The sequence below is a fragment of the Muscardinus avellanarius genome, assembly GCF_963383645.1.
Source record: "Muscardinus avellanarius genome assembly, chromosome: 2".
In the NCBI taxonomy this organism is placed as follows: domain Eukaryota; kingdom Metazoa; phylum Chordata; class Mammalia; order Rodentia; family Gliridae; genus Muscardinus; species Muscardinus avellanarius.
Window position 1 is genome coordinate 139689402 of NC_137787.1, and position 16244 is coordinate 139705645.

The following is a 16244-nucleotide window of genomic DNA, read 5'->3' on the forward strand; positions in this document are numbered from 1 at the left end:
CCGTGGAAAACAAACTTTCTGGTAATTTGTCTAAGCTTCTAAACGTCCTCAGCTTTGTTCAAATGGTAATAAAATCTAGTTAGAATTTAGATGCAGTGGCAGCATTCCAGTCAGTAATTACAAATGCAGATTTCCCCTCAATCTCTGACCTTCAACCTAATCACTAACTTACAACAAAAGCCCTAGAAGGGAGGCAACCCGGTGCCTCTATTTACCCCTCTCTTTGTGATCCTGCCCAGATACAGGAAGACAAATGTTGGGTGTGACATCAAAGCAACCTAGTTTATGAGCAGCTAACACTGCCCAATACAATGGAGCCGATGGCTAGGAAGATTCTTGACCTTTACACCCAGTATGAGCGATGCCTGAGGCAGGAAGGTGCCACATGGCTAAGAAAAGGATATTGCAAAGGGTCTGGGACAGGAATATGGATTATTTATAAGATGAATAGGTTTCTAATAAGCCTATCGTTTGAGGAAAAGTGTCCAGCAGCTAAGGAAGTATATTTGACAACTAAATCTAAAAACTTCATGGTATTTTTTGGTGTTTATTTGCCAAACTGTGTTGTGAGTTTGCTTAAACTTTCAGAATTTAGAAAGCAAGGTGGGCGACACCTGGGAGAACTCTATCACATCCACCTGGATCGCCACATCTCCCCATGCCTGCCATATGGACTAAGCCCTAAAGATGGAAAGTTCCAAAAAAGTTAAAGAAGATCCCATGAGAGGCCTCCAAGCCCTGGGCGTGCCCGTTTCTCCTGGAAGTTGCCCTTTGGAACTGCCTGTCTGCAAGATCCGGAGAAGATCCGAGCTAATCTCTTGAATGCTGGACTAGTTTTTTTTACCTTTGTTTACATGTTATTCACTATTGTTTTACAGTGATTGCACCCCCCTCTTTTTTCTTATTATTAACCTTACTGGTAAAGGGTATAAATTTTTCTGGATTCTTGTAATAAAGTGTCAATAGCACAAGAAGCTTTTGTCCATGTCAGATTCTTTCCAGAAGTGCTGTAAATAGGAACTTAAAGAAATTTATTTCCTAGAAGGGAAAGAATCGCTGCAGATAAGCGGCTGCAGAACGGCACCTGTATCTTCGCCCATCTTTTTCTGAGATTATTCGATCGTGAGTGGAATCACGGCAATTTCGACTGAGCGGTTTACGGCAATTCACAATAGCCAAAAGGTGAAAACAACTTAAGTGTACATTCATGGATGAATGAATAAATAAAATGCAATTATTCAACCTTAAAAAGGAAAGAAATTCTAGCCGGGTATGATGCCTCACACCTGTAATCACAGTACTTGGGAGGCTGAGACAGGAGGATTGCAGATTCAAGGCCAGGCTCAGCAACTTAGTAAAGCCCTCAGCAGCTAAGTGAGAACCTGTTTCAAAATAAAAAAAATAAATTAGGACTGGAGGTGTAGCTCAGAGATGAAAGCCCCTGAGTTCAATGCCCAGTACCATGAAGAAGAGGAGGAGGAAGAGAAGGAGGAGGAAGAGAAATCTGACACAAGCTACATCACTGAAAGACAAATGCTGTATGATTCCACTTACATAAAGTACCTACAGTAGTCAAAATCACAAAGACAGAAACTAGAATGGTAGTTGCCAGGAGGTGGGGAGATGGGGAGTGATTTATGGGTACAGACTTCCAGTTTTGTTTTTATTTATGGGTCTGGGGATGGAACCCAGGGGCATTCGACCTCCAATCTACACCCCCTGCCCTATTTTGTATTCTTTATTTTGAAACCGGGTCTCACTGAGTTGCAGAGGGCTTCACTAAGTAGCTGAGGCTGTCCCTGAACCACGATTCTCCTGTCTCAGCCTCCCGAATGCTGGGATTACAAGCGTGCGCCACCAAAACCGGCTCCAGACTTCCAGTTTTGCAAAATGAAAGTTCTGGAGATAGGTGGTGGTGAAGGCTCACAACAATGCACAGCACACTATACTTAAAAATAGCTACAATGGTAGTACATTATTATGTGTAGTCTACCATAATTAACAATTAAAAGAATATCGAAAGAAACAGTTCAAATAATGCTATGTCCATATAAGGGGTGTCACTACCAGTCTAATGTGTATGGGGAGGAGTAGGGGAATCACACCAAGTGCTGTGTGCGTGTATTTTTGTACCACATTGGATGCCACTATGGTGTATAATTACAATGCACCAACAAAAGTGTATTAATAAAAAGAAAAAAGAAATAAACCTTAGGAGCCCATGCCAGTCTCTGATCACATCCTCAGTGGTACATTTCTCCCAGAGGTGGTGCCTCTTGCCATCTAAAGAAGACAAGAAAACCAACTGGTGCAATGGGATTTAAGAAGCTCTAAGGTGAAGAAAAGTCCAGCACTCTGCCTAGCAGCTTGTTTAAATTGGTAGTAATTCTTTGGGTCAGAATGTCTTGCCTTTTAAATCTTACTTGGAGGTTGGGTGTGGTGGTGCACGCTTGTAATCCCAGCATTCAGGAGGCAGAGACTGGAGGATCATGGTTTGCAGACAGTCTCAGCTACGTAGGCCCTTCGCAACTCAGTAAGACCCTGTTTCAAAAAACAGAAAGACTAAATCTTACTTGAAACATTTTGTTGGAGCTCCTTTCTCCTCCTGCCTTCGGAGGACACAGAGCACAACAGGTCATTGTATGGAAGGCCACAAACTCAGCCACCACTGTTACCTTGCATCTCTAAAGATGCAGAACAACTCTTTTTCAAGATTTTCCAGCTGCAGCGTCATTCTCCCTGAGGACTCTGAGCTTTGGGTCCTCAGCTGAGCTTTTGTCAGTGTGTCTAAATGGATCCCCAATCGGTCCTTCCCTGCATCGCCATGGCAGTGGTGGATTCCAATCAGGCCAGTGTCCTTGTCAGGCTTCTCAGCACCCTGACGGTGCACTACCCAGCCTGGCCAAGCAGCAACACATGTGCCTCCCTCAGTAAAGGATTAGACAACTGGTCAACCTTCCTCCTTTTTCTTTTTCTTTTTCTCTTTTTGTTCCCCTCTCCCACACCCCCACCCCCTACCTACAGGGGCAGGTGCTGCAAACCCACTCTTACTCCCTAGCTTTGAAACAACCTTTGGGTATTCTGTGACAGCACATTCTTCCCACTGGCACTCAGCAAAGCCACCAGGAGCTGAAGCCGGTGCCACCTTGTTTTTTCCCAGGTTCTCTTCACCAGTGGCTTTCCTGCACTGCACATGGCTAGCATGCCTGGCCTGAGCTGTGGGTACCCCATAAGAAAGAGCCTTGTGTGCCCATCATGGAGATTCTAGAGGTGCAGTTGAGGATGGACTGTTGACTCAGAACCAGGGATGCCTGTACATCTAAAGTACAGCTGACATTTCCCTCATGGACTCTGCATCACATCACTGATGATTTCCCATTTTGCTTGGATGGCTAGAAAACCCTAAGTCAAATTTGGAGCCTATTTTGGTAATGGTGCCATCCAAAAAAACTTTCTTTAGTGATGGGAATTTTCTGTATCTGCACTGTGGAATAAGATAGCCATTAGCCTAACATGTGGCTACTGGGCATTTAAAATGTGTCTAGTGTAGCTAGCCGTGGTGGCGTACACTTGTAATCCCAGCGCTTGGGAGGCTGAGACAGGATGATCACACAGGTTCGAAGCCAGCCTCAACTACTGAGAGAGGCTCTCAGCAACTTAGTGAGGCCCTGTTTCCAAATAAAGTATAAAATAGGTCTGGGAGTATATCCCAGATGTAGAAAAGCCCCTGGTTTCCACCCCCAGTATCACACACACACACACACACACACACACACACACACACATGTGTCTAGTGTGACTAATGAATAGCATTTTAAATTTAACTTAGTAGCTGGGCGTGGTGGTGCAGGTTTTTAAGCCCAGTACTTGGTAAGCTGAGACAGGAGGATCGCAGGTTCATGGCCAGCCTCAGCTACTTAGTGAGGCTCTCCACAATTTAGTGAGACCCTGTTTCAAAATAAAGAATAAAAAATAGAGCTGGGGGTATAGCTCAATGTTATAATGCCCCTGAATTTAACCCCTAGTGCCACAAAAAATTAAATAAGTAAATAAATAAATTTAACTTAAAATTTAAATTTCTAGCCGGGTGTGGTGGTGCACACTTGTAATCCCAGCATTCGGGAGGCTGAGACCAGAGGATCATGGTTTGCAGATAGCCTCAGTTACTTAGTGAGACCCTGTTTCAAAATAAAGAATAAAAAATAGGACAGGGGGTATAGCTCGGAGGTCGAATGCCCCTAGGTTCCATCCCCAGACCCGCAAAAATAAATAAATAAATAAATAAATAAATAAATAAATAAATAAATAAATAAATTTCGGTGACCACAGTGGCTATTGGCTACCACTGAATGCACAGCTCTAGAAGGTATATAGCAAACGACATCACTGTGGATGTTGTGGTTGGTTTATCTTATTTTCCTATCAACACTTGTCCTTTACCTCACATTCTTCTCTTGCACAGTATATTTCTTTGTCAACCAACTTCAATCTCTTTATTAATATGTGAAATCTACTTTTAAATATAATAAAGGTACGATAGTCACATTCCCAACCTTTTCTTGATTAGATACAACTCTTTTACCCTTTTTATACATTCTAGAGTAATAACATGTTTATTTAAGGGGAAGGAGTCCCAGGGGCCTTTCCTTCTGTTTCTGTCTCTGTTCTGTTTCTTTAGCTATGTGTCGCTTACACAAACGTTCAGTTTGTGAGAAGTCATTGAGCTGTATATTTATTATTGGCTTACTTTTCTGTATGTGTATTATTTATAGTCTTCAGTGAAAAGAAAACAAAAACAAGAAGGGAACAAATCCGGTTCAAAGTGGGAACTTCAGTTTAGTTCTCTGGGATGTGGAAAGATTTTATTAAATACAGTCTTTAACGCCACATGGCTGTAGTTCAGTACTGTCAAGCTCAGTGCAAAGTTCTTAGATGCATTTTCCAGAGGGATCTCAGGCAACTCCTGACACTAGTGACTCTGTACCGCTACCCCTCCTCAACATCAAACCGGACAACGCCAAGAGAGGAGAGATGAGTCTTTGAAGGAGGAAAGCATCTTCTCATCTTATCAGATCTTAGTAGAAGACAACTCCTAACTCTAGGAGAGGCTGAGCAACTTCCATAAAAATCATCTCACCTTTTCTTCTCTAGAGATATTAAAAAGGGAGGAAGAGGTCTCTGATTTATGAAATGGGAAGTCAATGAACAAGGAAAAGAAAGTCAAATATAATCTATATTTTAACAAGGCAACTAAAAACTACTCAGTCAGATTTTCTGCACTATGTAATACATCCAACTGAACAAAATTTATCTTAAAGATTAGAGCTGAAAATAGATTTTTGGAACATATAGGGTAAAAGAAAATGTAGATAAGGAATTGTTCTCTATATCTTACTTTTGCTGGAGACTGAAGTATAAATTTTTACCTTGAGATGGACAGGTGCACATCTCCAGGTGGACAAAAAGACTGCTCTCTGCAGATGAACAGCAGCCTGTCCAAGTGGCCATTATCAAGAGTTTTGAAGGGCTACTTGTCATTTCTATGTTAATTTAACATTCTACTACTTTGACAAAGGTCTCCATTGCTGAGTCCTAAGACACAAATTTTTTTTCTACATCTCTTACTAATTCGCCCTAACTTCAAAAGCTTACACCTGAATAGACTTTATAGCCATTTAAATGTGCAGATCTTCTTTTAAATATTCTCTCAGTGTTTCCTTTGAGCAGAGCATAGGCCAAGCTTTCATACTTTGTTCTTTCATTTATGTTATTAGAAGGATCAAGAGAAAAAAAAGTCCTCTCATTACTACAAAAAGGAAGAAATCACTTGAGAAATAATCACATTCACTTGGTCTTTTAGTATAAATATAATCCTTTGCATTTTGTTAACTTTTACTTGGTGCAAATGTATTACTATTTTTTGCATAAAGAGTTGGCAGTCTTCAAATGCAGTGGAAAATTTTCCTCATATTTCAAAAGGGATTATAGAGCAAATGGTAGCTTTTAGTTTACTCAATAGTAAAGCAAAATTACTTAGTTAATTTTCAAAAGAAAGTCTGAAAATTATCTAGTTCTCATAAATAGTATCTCAAGGTGACTTTTTTTTTAAAGACAGGGTCTTGCTATGTTGCCTAGTTTATCCTTGAACTTGAGCTCAAGTGACCTTCCTGCCTCAGAGTTCCAAATAGCTACAACCACAGGTGTGTGCCATCAAACCTGGCCAAGGTGACCCTTCTGACTCGACAATGGTATCCTGGCTGCATTTTGGAACAGTTATCTGATATGTGCCAAATTCTCATTTCATCTCATGATATGGGGAGTACAAGCAGTTCTAGGGTTTGGAGCCAAAACTAACAAAAACCGATTCTATTTTGTGATTCCACTAACCACAACCTCTGGAGACACCACCCCTCAGCTGGCTATCAGCTTTCTCTTTTCAGGTAGCCAAACATGAAAGCTGGCTTGCCAGAGGTAGAAGCTTTTCAGAAAAACAAAGCTTTGGTTAGTTCTAGAAGGCCTGTGGTGGAAAGTGTTTTTCAGGTTAAGGTCAGAGATAGGAAGTTGTTTGATTTTCATACTGAATCTTGAATTCTACAGTTCAATCAGTGATCTCTGATGTGTCTGAGACACCCACTGAATGGATGGGAGGAGGAAAGGGGCTGGTAATGCCACCAAGGTGTTAGCCTTGGAGAAACTGAGCCACTCTACTGTCCTTAAAATATGTTCACTCATCTGGGCATAGTGGTGCACACTTGTAATTCCAGTATTTGGGAGGCTGAGACTGGAGGATTGAGGTTCGAGGACAGCCTCAGCTACTTTTAGTGAGGCCCTTTGCAATTCAGTGAGACTGTTTCAAAAATGAAAAGACTAAAAAATATGGCTGGGGATGTAGCTTGGAGGTAGATGCTCCTGCGTTCCATCCCTAGTAACACACACACACACACACACACACACACACACACACACACACAAAGTTCATTCACCTCCTTCCCAGCTGAATGAACCCAGAAACTCCAAAGGCATTGCTTACTCCTTCAAAGATGTATGAGGAAGTCATCTTTCAAGGGACCATAGAATTTTAACAACCTCCTGCCAGCAGTGGTGGGCAGAAGGGCAGAAGGCAAGGGCAATACTAGAGGGAAGAGAACAGATGTCTTCTCTATGGAACCTCATATACTTTACTTTGCAAACACATAGGTGTTGGGAGCATTGTTAGTCATTTGCTCTGAGGTCACCTCGTTACGGCTTGGGAGGGGTACAAACTGCCCACCCAAGTGGGAATCATTTGCAGGCAGACAAGTTTCCAAGGACCAAATGAGACAGATAACCAGGGACCCTGACCGATAAGCAAAGACCCTGACAGTTTCTTTGTTTACCTTCTTCTTCCCTGATTCATCTGTGACTACCTTGGTGTTATTCCCTGAATCATACCATGAGTGTTCTGCCAAGTCCTGTGACTAATAATTTCTTATAATGTTTTGGTTATAACCTTCAATAAAAGCAAGATGGTAGTGGAAGGATGGCAGGAGTGGAGATATCTCTCCTCCCTGTTCTTCCCAATTGTCATGTTGACTCCGTTGTCATTCATATGAGAGAAAACTTCGAATCAATCAATCAGTCAATCAATCAACATCAAAAACATCCGATACAAGTTGGACATGGTGGCGCACACTTGTAATTCCAACATTTGGGAGGCTGAGACTGGAGGATCGCAGTTCTCGGACAGCCTCAGCTACTAGTGAGGCCCTCTGCAACTCAGTGAGATCTGGTTTCAAAATAAAAGAATAAAAAATAAGGCAGGGGGTGTAGCTCAGAGGCTGAATGCCCCTGGGTTCTCTCCCCAGACCTGCAATAAATAAATAAATAAATAAACAAATAAATAAATAAATAAATAACATCTGTGACACATAGGCTTTCCCGAAGTTCTGGCAAAACTCCCCAAACCTATGTGAGGGGATAAGTTCAGGAATTATTTTATTTTATTTTATTTTATTTTATTGGTTGAATGCACCTTGGATTTAGTCTATACCCCCCAATCCTTTTAATTTTTTTGTTTTGGCCAGACGCCTGGAGAAACCGGGCCCAGTAAGACGCTGGGTTCCAGGCGGGGGTCACGCGTGGGGCACGCAAGCCGGGGCCCGGGTCGCGGGACTCTGGGCCCTGGGTCGAACTGCGCGTAGCACGCCAGACCCCTGGAGAAACCGGGCCCAGTACCCTGGGACCCGGGCGGGGGTCAGGCGGGGCACGCCAGCCAGGGCCTGGGTTGCGAGACTCTGGGACCCGGGCCAAACTGCGCGTAACACGCCAGACTCCTGGAGAAACCGGGCTCAGTACCCTGGGTTCCGGGCAGGGGTCGTGCAGAGCACGCCAGCCGGGGCCCAGGTTGTGGGACCCTGGGCCCCAGGCGGAGTAGTGCGGATCACTCTGGAACCATGGGGAAACCGACAGTGTTACAGTGCTACTGAGTGCCTGATCCCACTACCTCCTCAAACCACATATACTGTCTTCTCTTATTAAAAAAAAAAAAAGGAACAGAAAAAGAAAGAAAAATATCGGAGAGGAGGTAAGAAAGCCGTTATGGATGCCAGGACACTGGAGATGCAGACAAAACTTATCTAAATGCACTGGAACTTATGGAAAAATTCCCCATGAAGGAGGACTGCTATTTCTCTATATTGTTAAGAATCTCGAACATCACCTGAAAGGAGAGAGTTTAGCGGAGACCAAGGAGAAAGGCAGTGTTGAAAGAGGTCTCCGCGATGGTGGTGGAGACTTGTATTCAGGAGAAGCAGAAACCGGATCCTACCAACCTTATTTTTTTGGAGAAATTACACCAAATGTTGAATGCTACCATCACACATGCTTAGGAACACTGGACAACATTCAGAGTGGAAAAAGTGCCTGGGAAGGATTTGAAATGGTGGAGGCAGTGGCAATGGCAGTGGCCAGTACTCAGGGGAGGCAGACATCTGATACATTACACCTGGAACCTTTGAAATAATAACCACAGAGACAGTGATCGGAACCTGCTGAGGGGTTAGGTGGGCGCCGGGGCCAGTGGCTGACATGGGAACTTGCTGTGAGGCAAGGCCACTACTGAGTTCTCCGTGGCCGGGATTGGAGCTTGCCGAGGGGTTAGACCAATGCTGGGGCAGCAAGGCTGGCATAGGAGCCTGCCATGAGGCAAGGCTGGTGTTGGGGCCTCCGAGGTCGGGTCTGGAGCCTGCTGAGGGGTTAGGCCGGTGCTGGGGCCAGCGAGGCCGGCATCAGAGCCTGCCGTGAGGCAAGGCCAGTACTGGGGCCTCTGAGGCCAGGATAAGAGCCTGCCGAGGGGTTAGGCCGGTGCTGGGGCCAGCGAGGCCGGCATCGGAGCTTGCCGTGAGGCAAGGCCGGTGCTGGGGCCTCCAAGGACGAGACTGGAGCATGCTGAGGGGTTAGGCTGGTGCTGGGGCCAGCGAGGTCGGCATCGGAGCCTGCCGTGAGGCAAGGACGGTACTGGGGCTTCCGAGGCCGGGATCAGAACCTGCCGAGGGGTTAGGCCGGTGCTGGGGCCAGCGAGGCCGGCATTGGAGCCTGCTGTGAGGCAAGGCCGGTGCTGGGGCCTCCGAGGCTGGGATAAGAGCCTGCTGAGGGGTTAGGCCGGTGCTGGGGCCAGCGAGGCCGGCACCGGAGCCTGCCATGAGGCAAGGCTGGTACTGGGGCCTCCGAGGCCGGGATTGGAGCCTGCCGAGGGGTTAGGCCGGTGCTGGGGCCAGCAAGGCCGGCACCGGAGCCTGCCATGAGGCAAGGCCGGTACTGGGGCCTCCGAGGCCGGGATTGGAGCCTGCCGAGGGGTTAGACTGGAGCTGGGGCCAGTGAGGCCTACATTGGAGCCTGCCGTGAGGCAAGGCCGGTACTGGGGCCTCCGAGGCCAGGATAAGAGCTTGCCAAGGGGTTAGGCCAGTGCTGGGGCCAGCGAGGCCGGCATCGGAGCCTGCCGTGAGGCAAGGCTGGTGCTGAGGCCTCCGAGGCCGGGATCGGAGACTACCTTGAGACAAGGTCGGTACTGGGGCCTCCGAGGCCAGGATAAGAGACTGCCAAGGGGTTAGGCTGGTGCTGGGGCCAGCGAGGCCAGCATCGGAGCCTGCCGTGAGGCATGGCCAGTGCTGGGGCCTCCTAGGCCGGGAGCGGAACCTGCCGAGGAGTTAGGCCGGTGCTGGGACCAACGAGGCCGGCATTGGAGCCTGCAGTGAGGCTAGGCCGGTGCTGGGGCCTCTGAGGCTGGGATTGGAATCCTGCCAAGGGGTTAGGCTGGTGCAGGGACCAATGGCCAGCATCGGAGCCTGCTGTGAGGCAAGGCCACTACTGCGGCCTATAAGGCCGGGACCGAAGCCAGCTGAGGGGTTAGGCCAGTGTAGGGGCCAGCGAGGCCGGCACCAGAGCCTGCCATGAGGCAAGGCCGCTGCTTGAGCCAGCGAGGTCTGGATCAGTCCACTGAGTAGCCAGTCCACTACTGGGGCCGTCAAGAGTGGGATCGGTACTTGCAACGCAGCATGCACAGAGAAATATCGCAGAAAATATAAATCAGATGCTTCTCTTAATCAGCAATAACTAGGAGGAAAGGGGCAACAGGAAGAGGTTGAGCTATAGAAAGGGCCCTATAGTGAAGCAACTAATGTGACCAGTCAGAGGGTATGTAATAGTAGAGGACGGAGCCTCTTTAAAACGCAGGAGGTACATAAACAAATGTATCAAAGTTAATCACCAAAGAAGCATGGGATGGAGGGAGGGGGAGGGAATGGGATGGGGGCTGGAGGAGGGCTAATTGGATGATGTGTGCTTGTATATCCTCTCAAGTCTTGTACTCCAATGTGATTGATATATGACTACAATGCACCAATTTAAAAAATAAATAAATTAATAAAAAAATAATTTTTTTGTTTTGAAACAGGCTCTTGCTAGGTTGTTGATAGTCTCACTACATTGCTGAGGCTGCCTACCAACCTGCGATCCTCTGTCTCAGCCTTCCAGGTACTGGGATTACAGATGTGTGCCATCATTCTTGGCTAGATTCAACAATTTTTATTTGTGTGTGTGCGCGCGCGTGTATGTGTGTGTGTGTGTGTGTGTGTGTGTGTGTGTGTGTGTGTGTGAAAGAGAGAGAGACAGAGACAGAGAAAGACAGAGAGGCAGAGAGATAGATAGATAGATAACTAGGTCTTGAACCCAGGGGTGTTCTACTTCTGAGCAATACCCCCAGCCCTATTTCATTTTTTTATTTTGAAACAGAATCTTACTACATTGCAGAGGGCCTCATTAAGTTGTCGAGGCTGGCCTTCAACTTACAATCTTCCTGTCTCAGCCTCCCAACTGCTGGGATTATAAGTGTGAGCCACCACATCGGGCTTAGAGTCCAGATTCTTTAATAGTAAATTACCCAGGTCAGGAGCCCCAGGATCCCCAGGAGCCATGGGTATTCATATGTAATGGGTGCTAAATCAGGGTAACAAAGGGGGCACCTACAAGAACTCTGAACATGCTTGCTGAGCATGCACCACTGCAGCGGAGAGGAAAGAACCAGTAGAAAGAACCTTTCGTGCCTCCTTTTTAGTCTGGTTGCAGGATAGAGACTTTGATTTGCTCTGTGACAGATGCCACCATTAATCTCTTCTTTTTCCTAAATCCTAGCTCTTTAACAGGCAGCTGGGGTTCTGGCAGAACTAAGTGATTTGTTTCAGAATTCTCACAGACAGACAGACAGACAGACAGACAGACACACACACACACACACACACACACACACACACCCTGGTACCTGCAGAAGGATCTTGTTGCCGTCGTGGTCCTCCGTCTGCCACCGCCCCTCACTGATGGGGCTGCAGGGGTTTGGCAGGAGAGGCACCAACTCGCCAATGTCCTTGACTCGGAACTCCAGCACTGAGGAGTCGGTGGGTACCGGGCTCTGGTCACGGGGCAGTCTTTTCAGGGAGAACTGGATGTCCACATCCAGGTTGGAGAAAATGGGGAAGATACAGAAGTCCACTTTCCTCTGGCTGGGGCTCCGGCGCAGGATCAGCTCATAGAACTGGAGGCTGTCGACGTAGCTGTCATGGCGGCAGTAGATGGTGAAGCGCACGATCTCCTTGCCGTAGTGCACGGGCCGGATGGCCCACAGTGGAGTCCCGGGGGCCAGTGTGAAGAAGTCCTGGCTGCAGGGCAGGTAGGGCAGGAATCTGCCCTGCACGCGCTCCGTGTGGTGGTGGCGCCAGGGCGGCCGCTGCAGTGTGCGGTGCAGCTGCAGGATCTGCTCCTCTCCATACTCCTCCTGCAGGAACAGCACCACGGCCAGCGCCGGCTGCGCGCCCCTGGGGGGCTTTCGCCTCCGCCTGCCTGCCCGCCTCTCAGACACCCGGAACAGAGGGAGGTCGGGGTGGATCCAAGCCAGGACCTTATCGATGGCCTCCTGCAATGGCTGGGACTCGCCTGGGTCTGCAATGATGTGGATGCTAACCAGGAAAGGGTCCTGTGCCTCTTCCACGGACAGCTCACCTGGGAGCAAGCAAAATTTAATGCATGATTGAATTAAATGGTGATTATTGCATTAAGGTGTATAGAGACATGTACTGCCTTGGCAGAAACAGAACTAAACTGAATCCCTGATCTGTGGTTTTTTGATCCTAAGTTCACTTCTGAATTACAGCCCCAGCCTTATTTATTTATTTATTTATTTATTTATTTATTTATTTATATTTTATTTTTTGGTGGTACTGGGGTTCCTGGAAGCCCTTCTACCTCCGGGCTACACTCCCAGACCTATTTTATACTTTTTATTTGGAAACAGGGTCTCTTAAGCCAGCACGGCTGGCTTCAAACCTGCGTGATCCTCCTGTCTCCGCCTCCCAAGCGTGGGGATTACAAGCGTGTGCTACCAGGCCCGGCCTATTTTTTTTTTTTTTTGTTGCGGGTCTGGGGATGGAACCCAGGGGCATTTGACCTCCGAGCTACACCCTGCCCTATTTTTTATTCTTTTTATTTTGAAACCGGGTCTCACTGAGTTGCAGAGGGCCTCACTAAGTAGCTGAGGCTGTCCGCGAACTGCGATCCTCCAGGTCTCAGCCTCCCGAATGCTGGGATTACAAGCATGCACCACTACACCTGGCTCGCCCGGCCTATTTTTAAATTTTGAAACAGGGTCTTACTAAGTTGTTGAGGCTGGCCTTGAACCTGTGATCTTCCTTTATCAGACTTCCAAGTACTGGGATTACAGGCATGTGACACAATGCCTGGTTTTCATTGGTTTTTGTTCATTTGGCAGACACTTAGGGGCTCCTCCCTATATGCCCGACATTGAGTGAGGCGTGGGCCACACAGTGGAGGACAAGATGCTCACGGGCTCACCTCCTGGCTCACTGTAATCGACAGGTCAAGGTCTGGCAGGTGAAGCGTCCTGCCCATGGTTCCCCCTATTTGGGGGGCTGGCTATAATATGCTGCTGTTGGAGACACAGGGACAAACAGCTTGAAGGACAGGTACAGCATTCCTGCTCTCTGCCGGAGCTCACTGGGGCTGTAGTAAGGAGTGGGGGAGGCACAGGAGTGGGGGCAGCTGCCACTGCCTCGTCTTCCTCGGTGTCTGCGCACATGACCCTGCGTGCATGACGTGGCAAACCTCAAGGAGATGAAGCCCTGAGGGGGCGTTGTCCCTGGCCAGAGTACTCCTTGCTCTTAGATATTCTTTCATAGCTATTGTTCTTTTGGTAATGATTCTATACTAATGGCTCCAGTGATGTAAAACGAGGTCCCAAAAATTAGGACTGTGGGAGAAATTGAGTCCGTGGAACATAAATTTTCTAGTAATATGTCTGGACCTTTAAACGCCCTCTGCCTTGCTCCAAGCTATAATAAAACATAGTCCGAGTTTAGGAGCTGTGTGAACAAATAGGCACGAGAGGGGCTGCAGAGTTCCTTTCGGTCTTTCCGCAGGCAGGTCCTTTGATCTACAGATTAGCTAGCCTGTATCTCAGCACTGTCTCTGTCACAGATCTGGCCCAGAGAGGGAGGCTGCAAATTTTCCCTGCCTCCAAACACAGGCTCCTACCTTTAGTTTCATCCTCCAAGAGGTGTGAAATTGTTTTCTCTGGGATCTGGGCCATTTGCTTTTCTTTTAGATATGTAAGGGAATCCCTTCCCTGGCCTTGGCCTAACAAAAGCCTACCGTTTGTGACTCAGCAGCAGGTAGAGGCTAGAGGAGTACATCTGATAATTAAATCTAAAAACTTCATGTTGCTTTTTGGGCCCTGTCTGCTAAAATATATTTTAAGTGTTGTTTAATAGGGTTGAAGCTTTCAGGCATCAGATGGTATTGCAGACAAAATCTGGCAGACATTCATCGCAATCCTCTGGATCGTCATAGACGTACATGACACGGATTCTCCCATGCCAACTACATGTATGAAAGCTGGAACCTCTGACTTCATCCCCATCCAGCTCAAAGGAGGTTGCTAGATAGAGGAGGACATTGGACTAAGCCCTAGGAACGGAAGGTTCTGAAAGGGTTAAAGGGGACTCTAAGAACTGAATTCCTCAAAAGATTCTGGGTGTGGAATTTTCCCTCTGAAGCCACCCATCTGCAAGGCCAAGGGGCTGACTTAAGTCACAAGACCCACCTGCAGGGTCAGGGGGCTAATTTTAATCATAAAAGACCTGTGATGTCACAGGCCTTACTTTTGTCTTGTTTATGGTTGGTGATTTACATGTCCTTCACTCTATACTTCACTATTGTTCTTTGGTGTTTACACTCTTCTACTATTAACTTCACTGGGGAAGAATATAAATAATCTTGGTTTTGGGAAATAAATTGTCAATTGCACAAGAGGCAGTTGTCCATGTCAGCCATTTCGGATTTCTCTTTCCCAAGCCCCCGGAGACGAATCCCCACGTTTGGCGTTGTGAACGGGGACTTGAAGGAGTTTTATTTGATAAGGGAGAGGAATTGCTGCAGAGAAGCCTCTGCAGAACTACAACCGAAGCCTTTGCTCCACCTTCCAGGAACCCTGGACACAAACGGGTTTCAGTGCTCCGACCGAGCCGGTCCGTCACAGGCAGCTCTTGGGGAAGGTTGCCTCTGAAGCCTCTTGTTGGGCCGTGCCCACCAGAGGCCCACATACTCTGACTGCCTCAGTTTCCCTCCCTATGACCTCTGGCGGAACACCTGGGAACACACGATGCCATGTGTGAAGCTGACTGTTAAGTTGGGGATGCTTTCTCATGAGTGACATGGTGCTGGCCACAGTGACATTTTTAACCCAGATAACTTTATACCTACGAAAAGATGCTTTGTTTGCCTTTAGAGAAATGTTTGTGATCAAGCTAAGAGGAATGCAGACATCTTTAGAATCAACTGTGATTCATCTGGAATCAGACCTGTCTTTACCCTGTGACTCCAATGTCCCCTAGGGGTGTCAGGCAGAGAATGACCAGCTGTTGAGACTGTCTGGGAACTGTGATGTGCTATAAGGAACTGTAACTATGCACGAGATGAAAGGTTATTGTTCAGTGTGACAGGTAAGGAAGATATTCTGAGTGGGCCCATGAGTCCAGTTTACCATGTGTCCTTGCAGTAGCGTGCCTTTAATTTTGTTGGCTCAAAAATGTCCAAATTTTTATCCTAACTCTGATAGATGCCTTACTTGAACATGGTTCAGCTGTTGGTGACCTCTGTCGCTCACTCAGGCATACATATATATTTTGAGCAATCTAAATGCACAAAGCACTGGGGAGATGAGGAAGCTGGCACCACTGAAGACTATGGGCGTCTGTTTATGCAGACTCTGGTGTGAATAGTGCTCCCTTAGGGTTGTGCGGTGTGCAACCTTTACAACCCCAGGCAGCAACACTCTAAAGAACCATAAGCCACAGGTGAAAACTTCATAATTTAGGTGATATGTGCAGACATAAAGAATTAAAATCAACTCTGATACATGCCAATCCAGAATGCAGTAGAAAGTATCTTGGGGCAGGAGTTATGTTCTAAAGTCAACATAGTATAAAGAGTATCTATACATAATATTACCACTGAAAATTTCTTGAATTTCTAATTAAGTTCAGATGATACTGACCTGTCACAAGACAACATAGCCAGATGTGTGCAGCTTCTTTTATGGTTGAACACCAGATGATATAGCCATCTTGCTGCAGGGGTGTGTAGAACAGAATAGATCCCCCCAACTCAGAAAACCAAGCCTGCAACTTTTCAGGAAGCTTTCA

The 16244-nt window shown here is 46.9% G+C and overlaps 1 protein-coding gene across 1 annotated transcript in view; it reads right to left on the minus strand.

Moving 5' to 3' along the window:
- Positions 1–16244, minus strand: part of FAM124A (family with sequence similarity 124 member A) — a gene marked incomplete at both ends in the record, with an annotated part of 63185 nt that overhangs the window by 19011 nt on the left and 27930 nt on the right. Inside the window, one exon of the mRNA XM_080689453.1 lies at positions 11795–12528. Within this exon, the coding sequence (XP_080545579.1) occupies positions 11795–12528 (734 nt within the window). The remainder of the gene's footprint in view (positions 1–11794; positions 12529–16244) is intronic.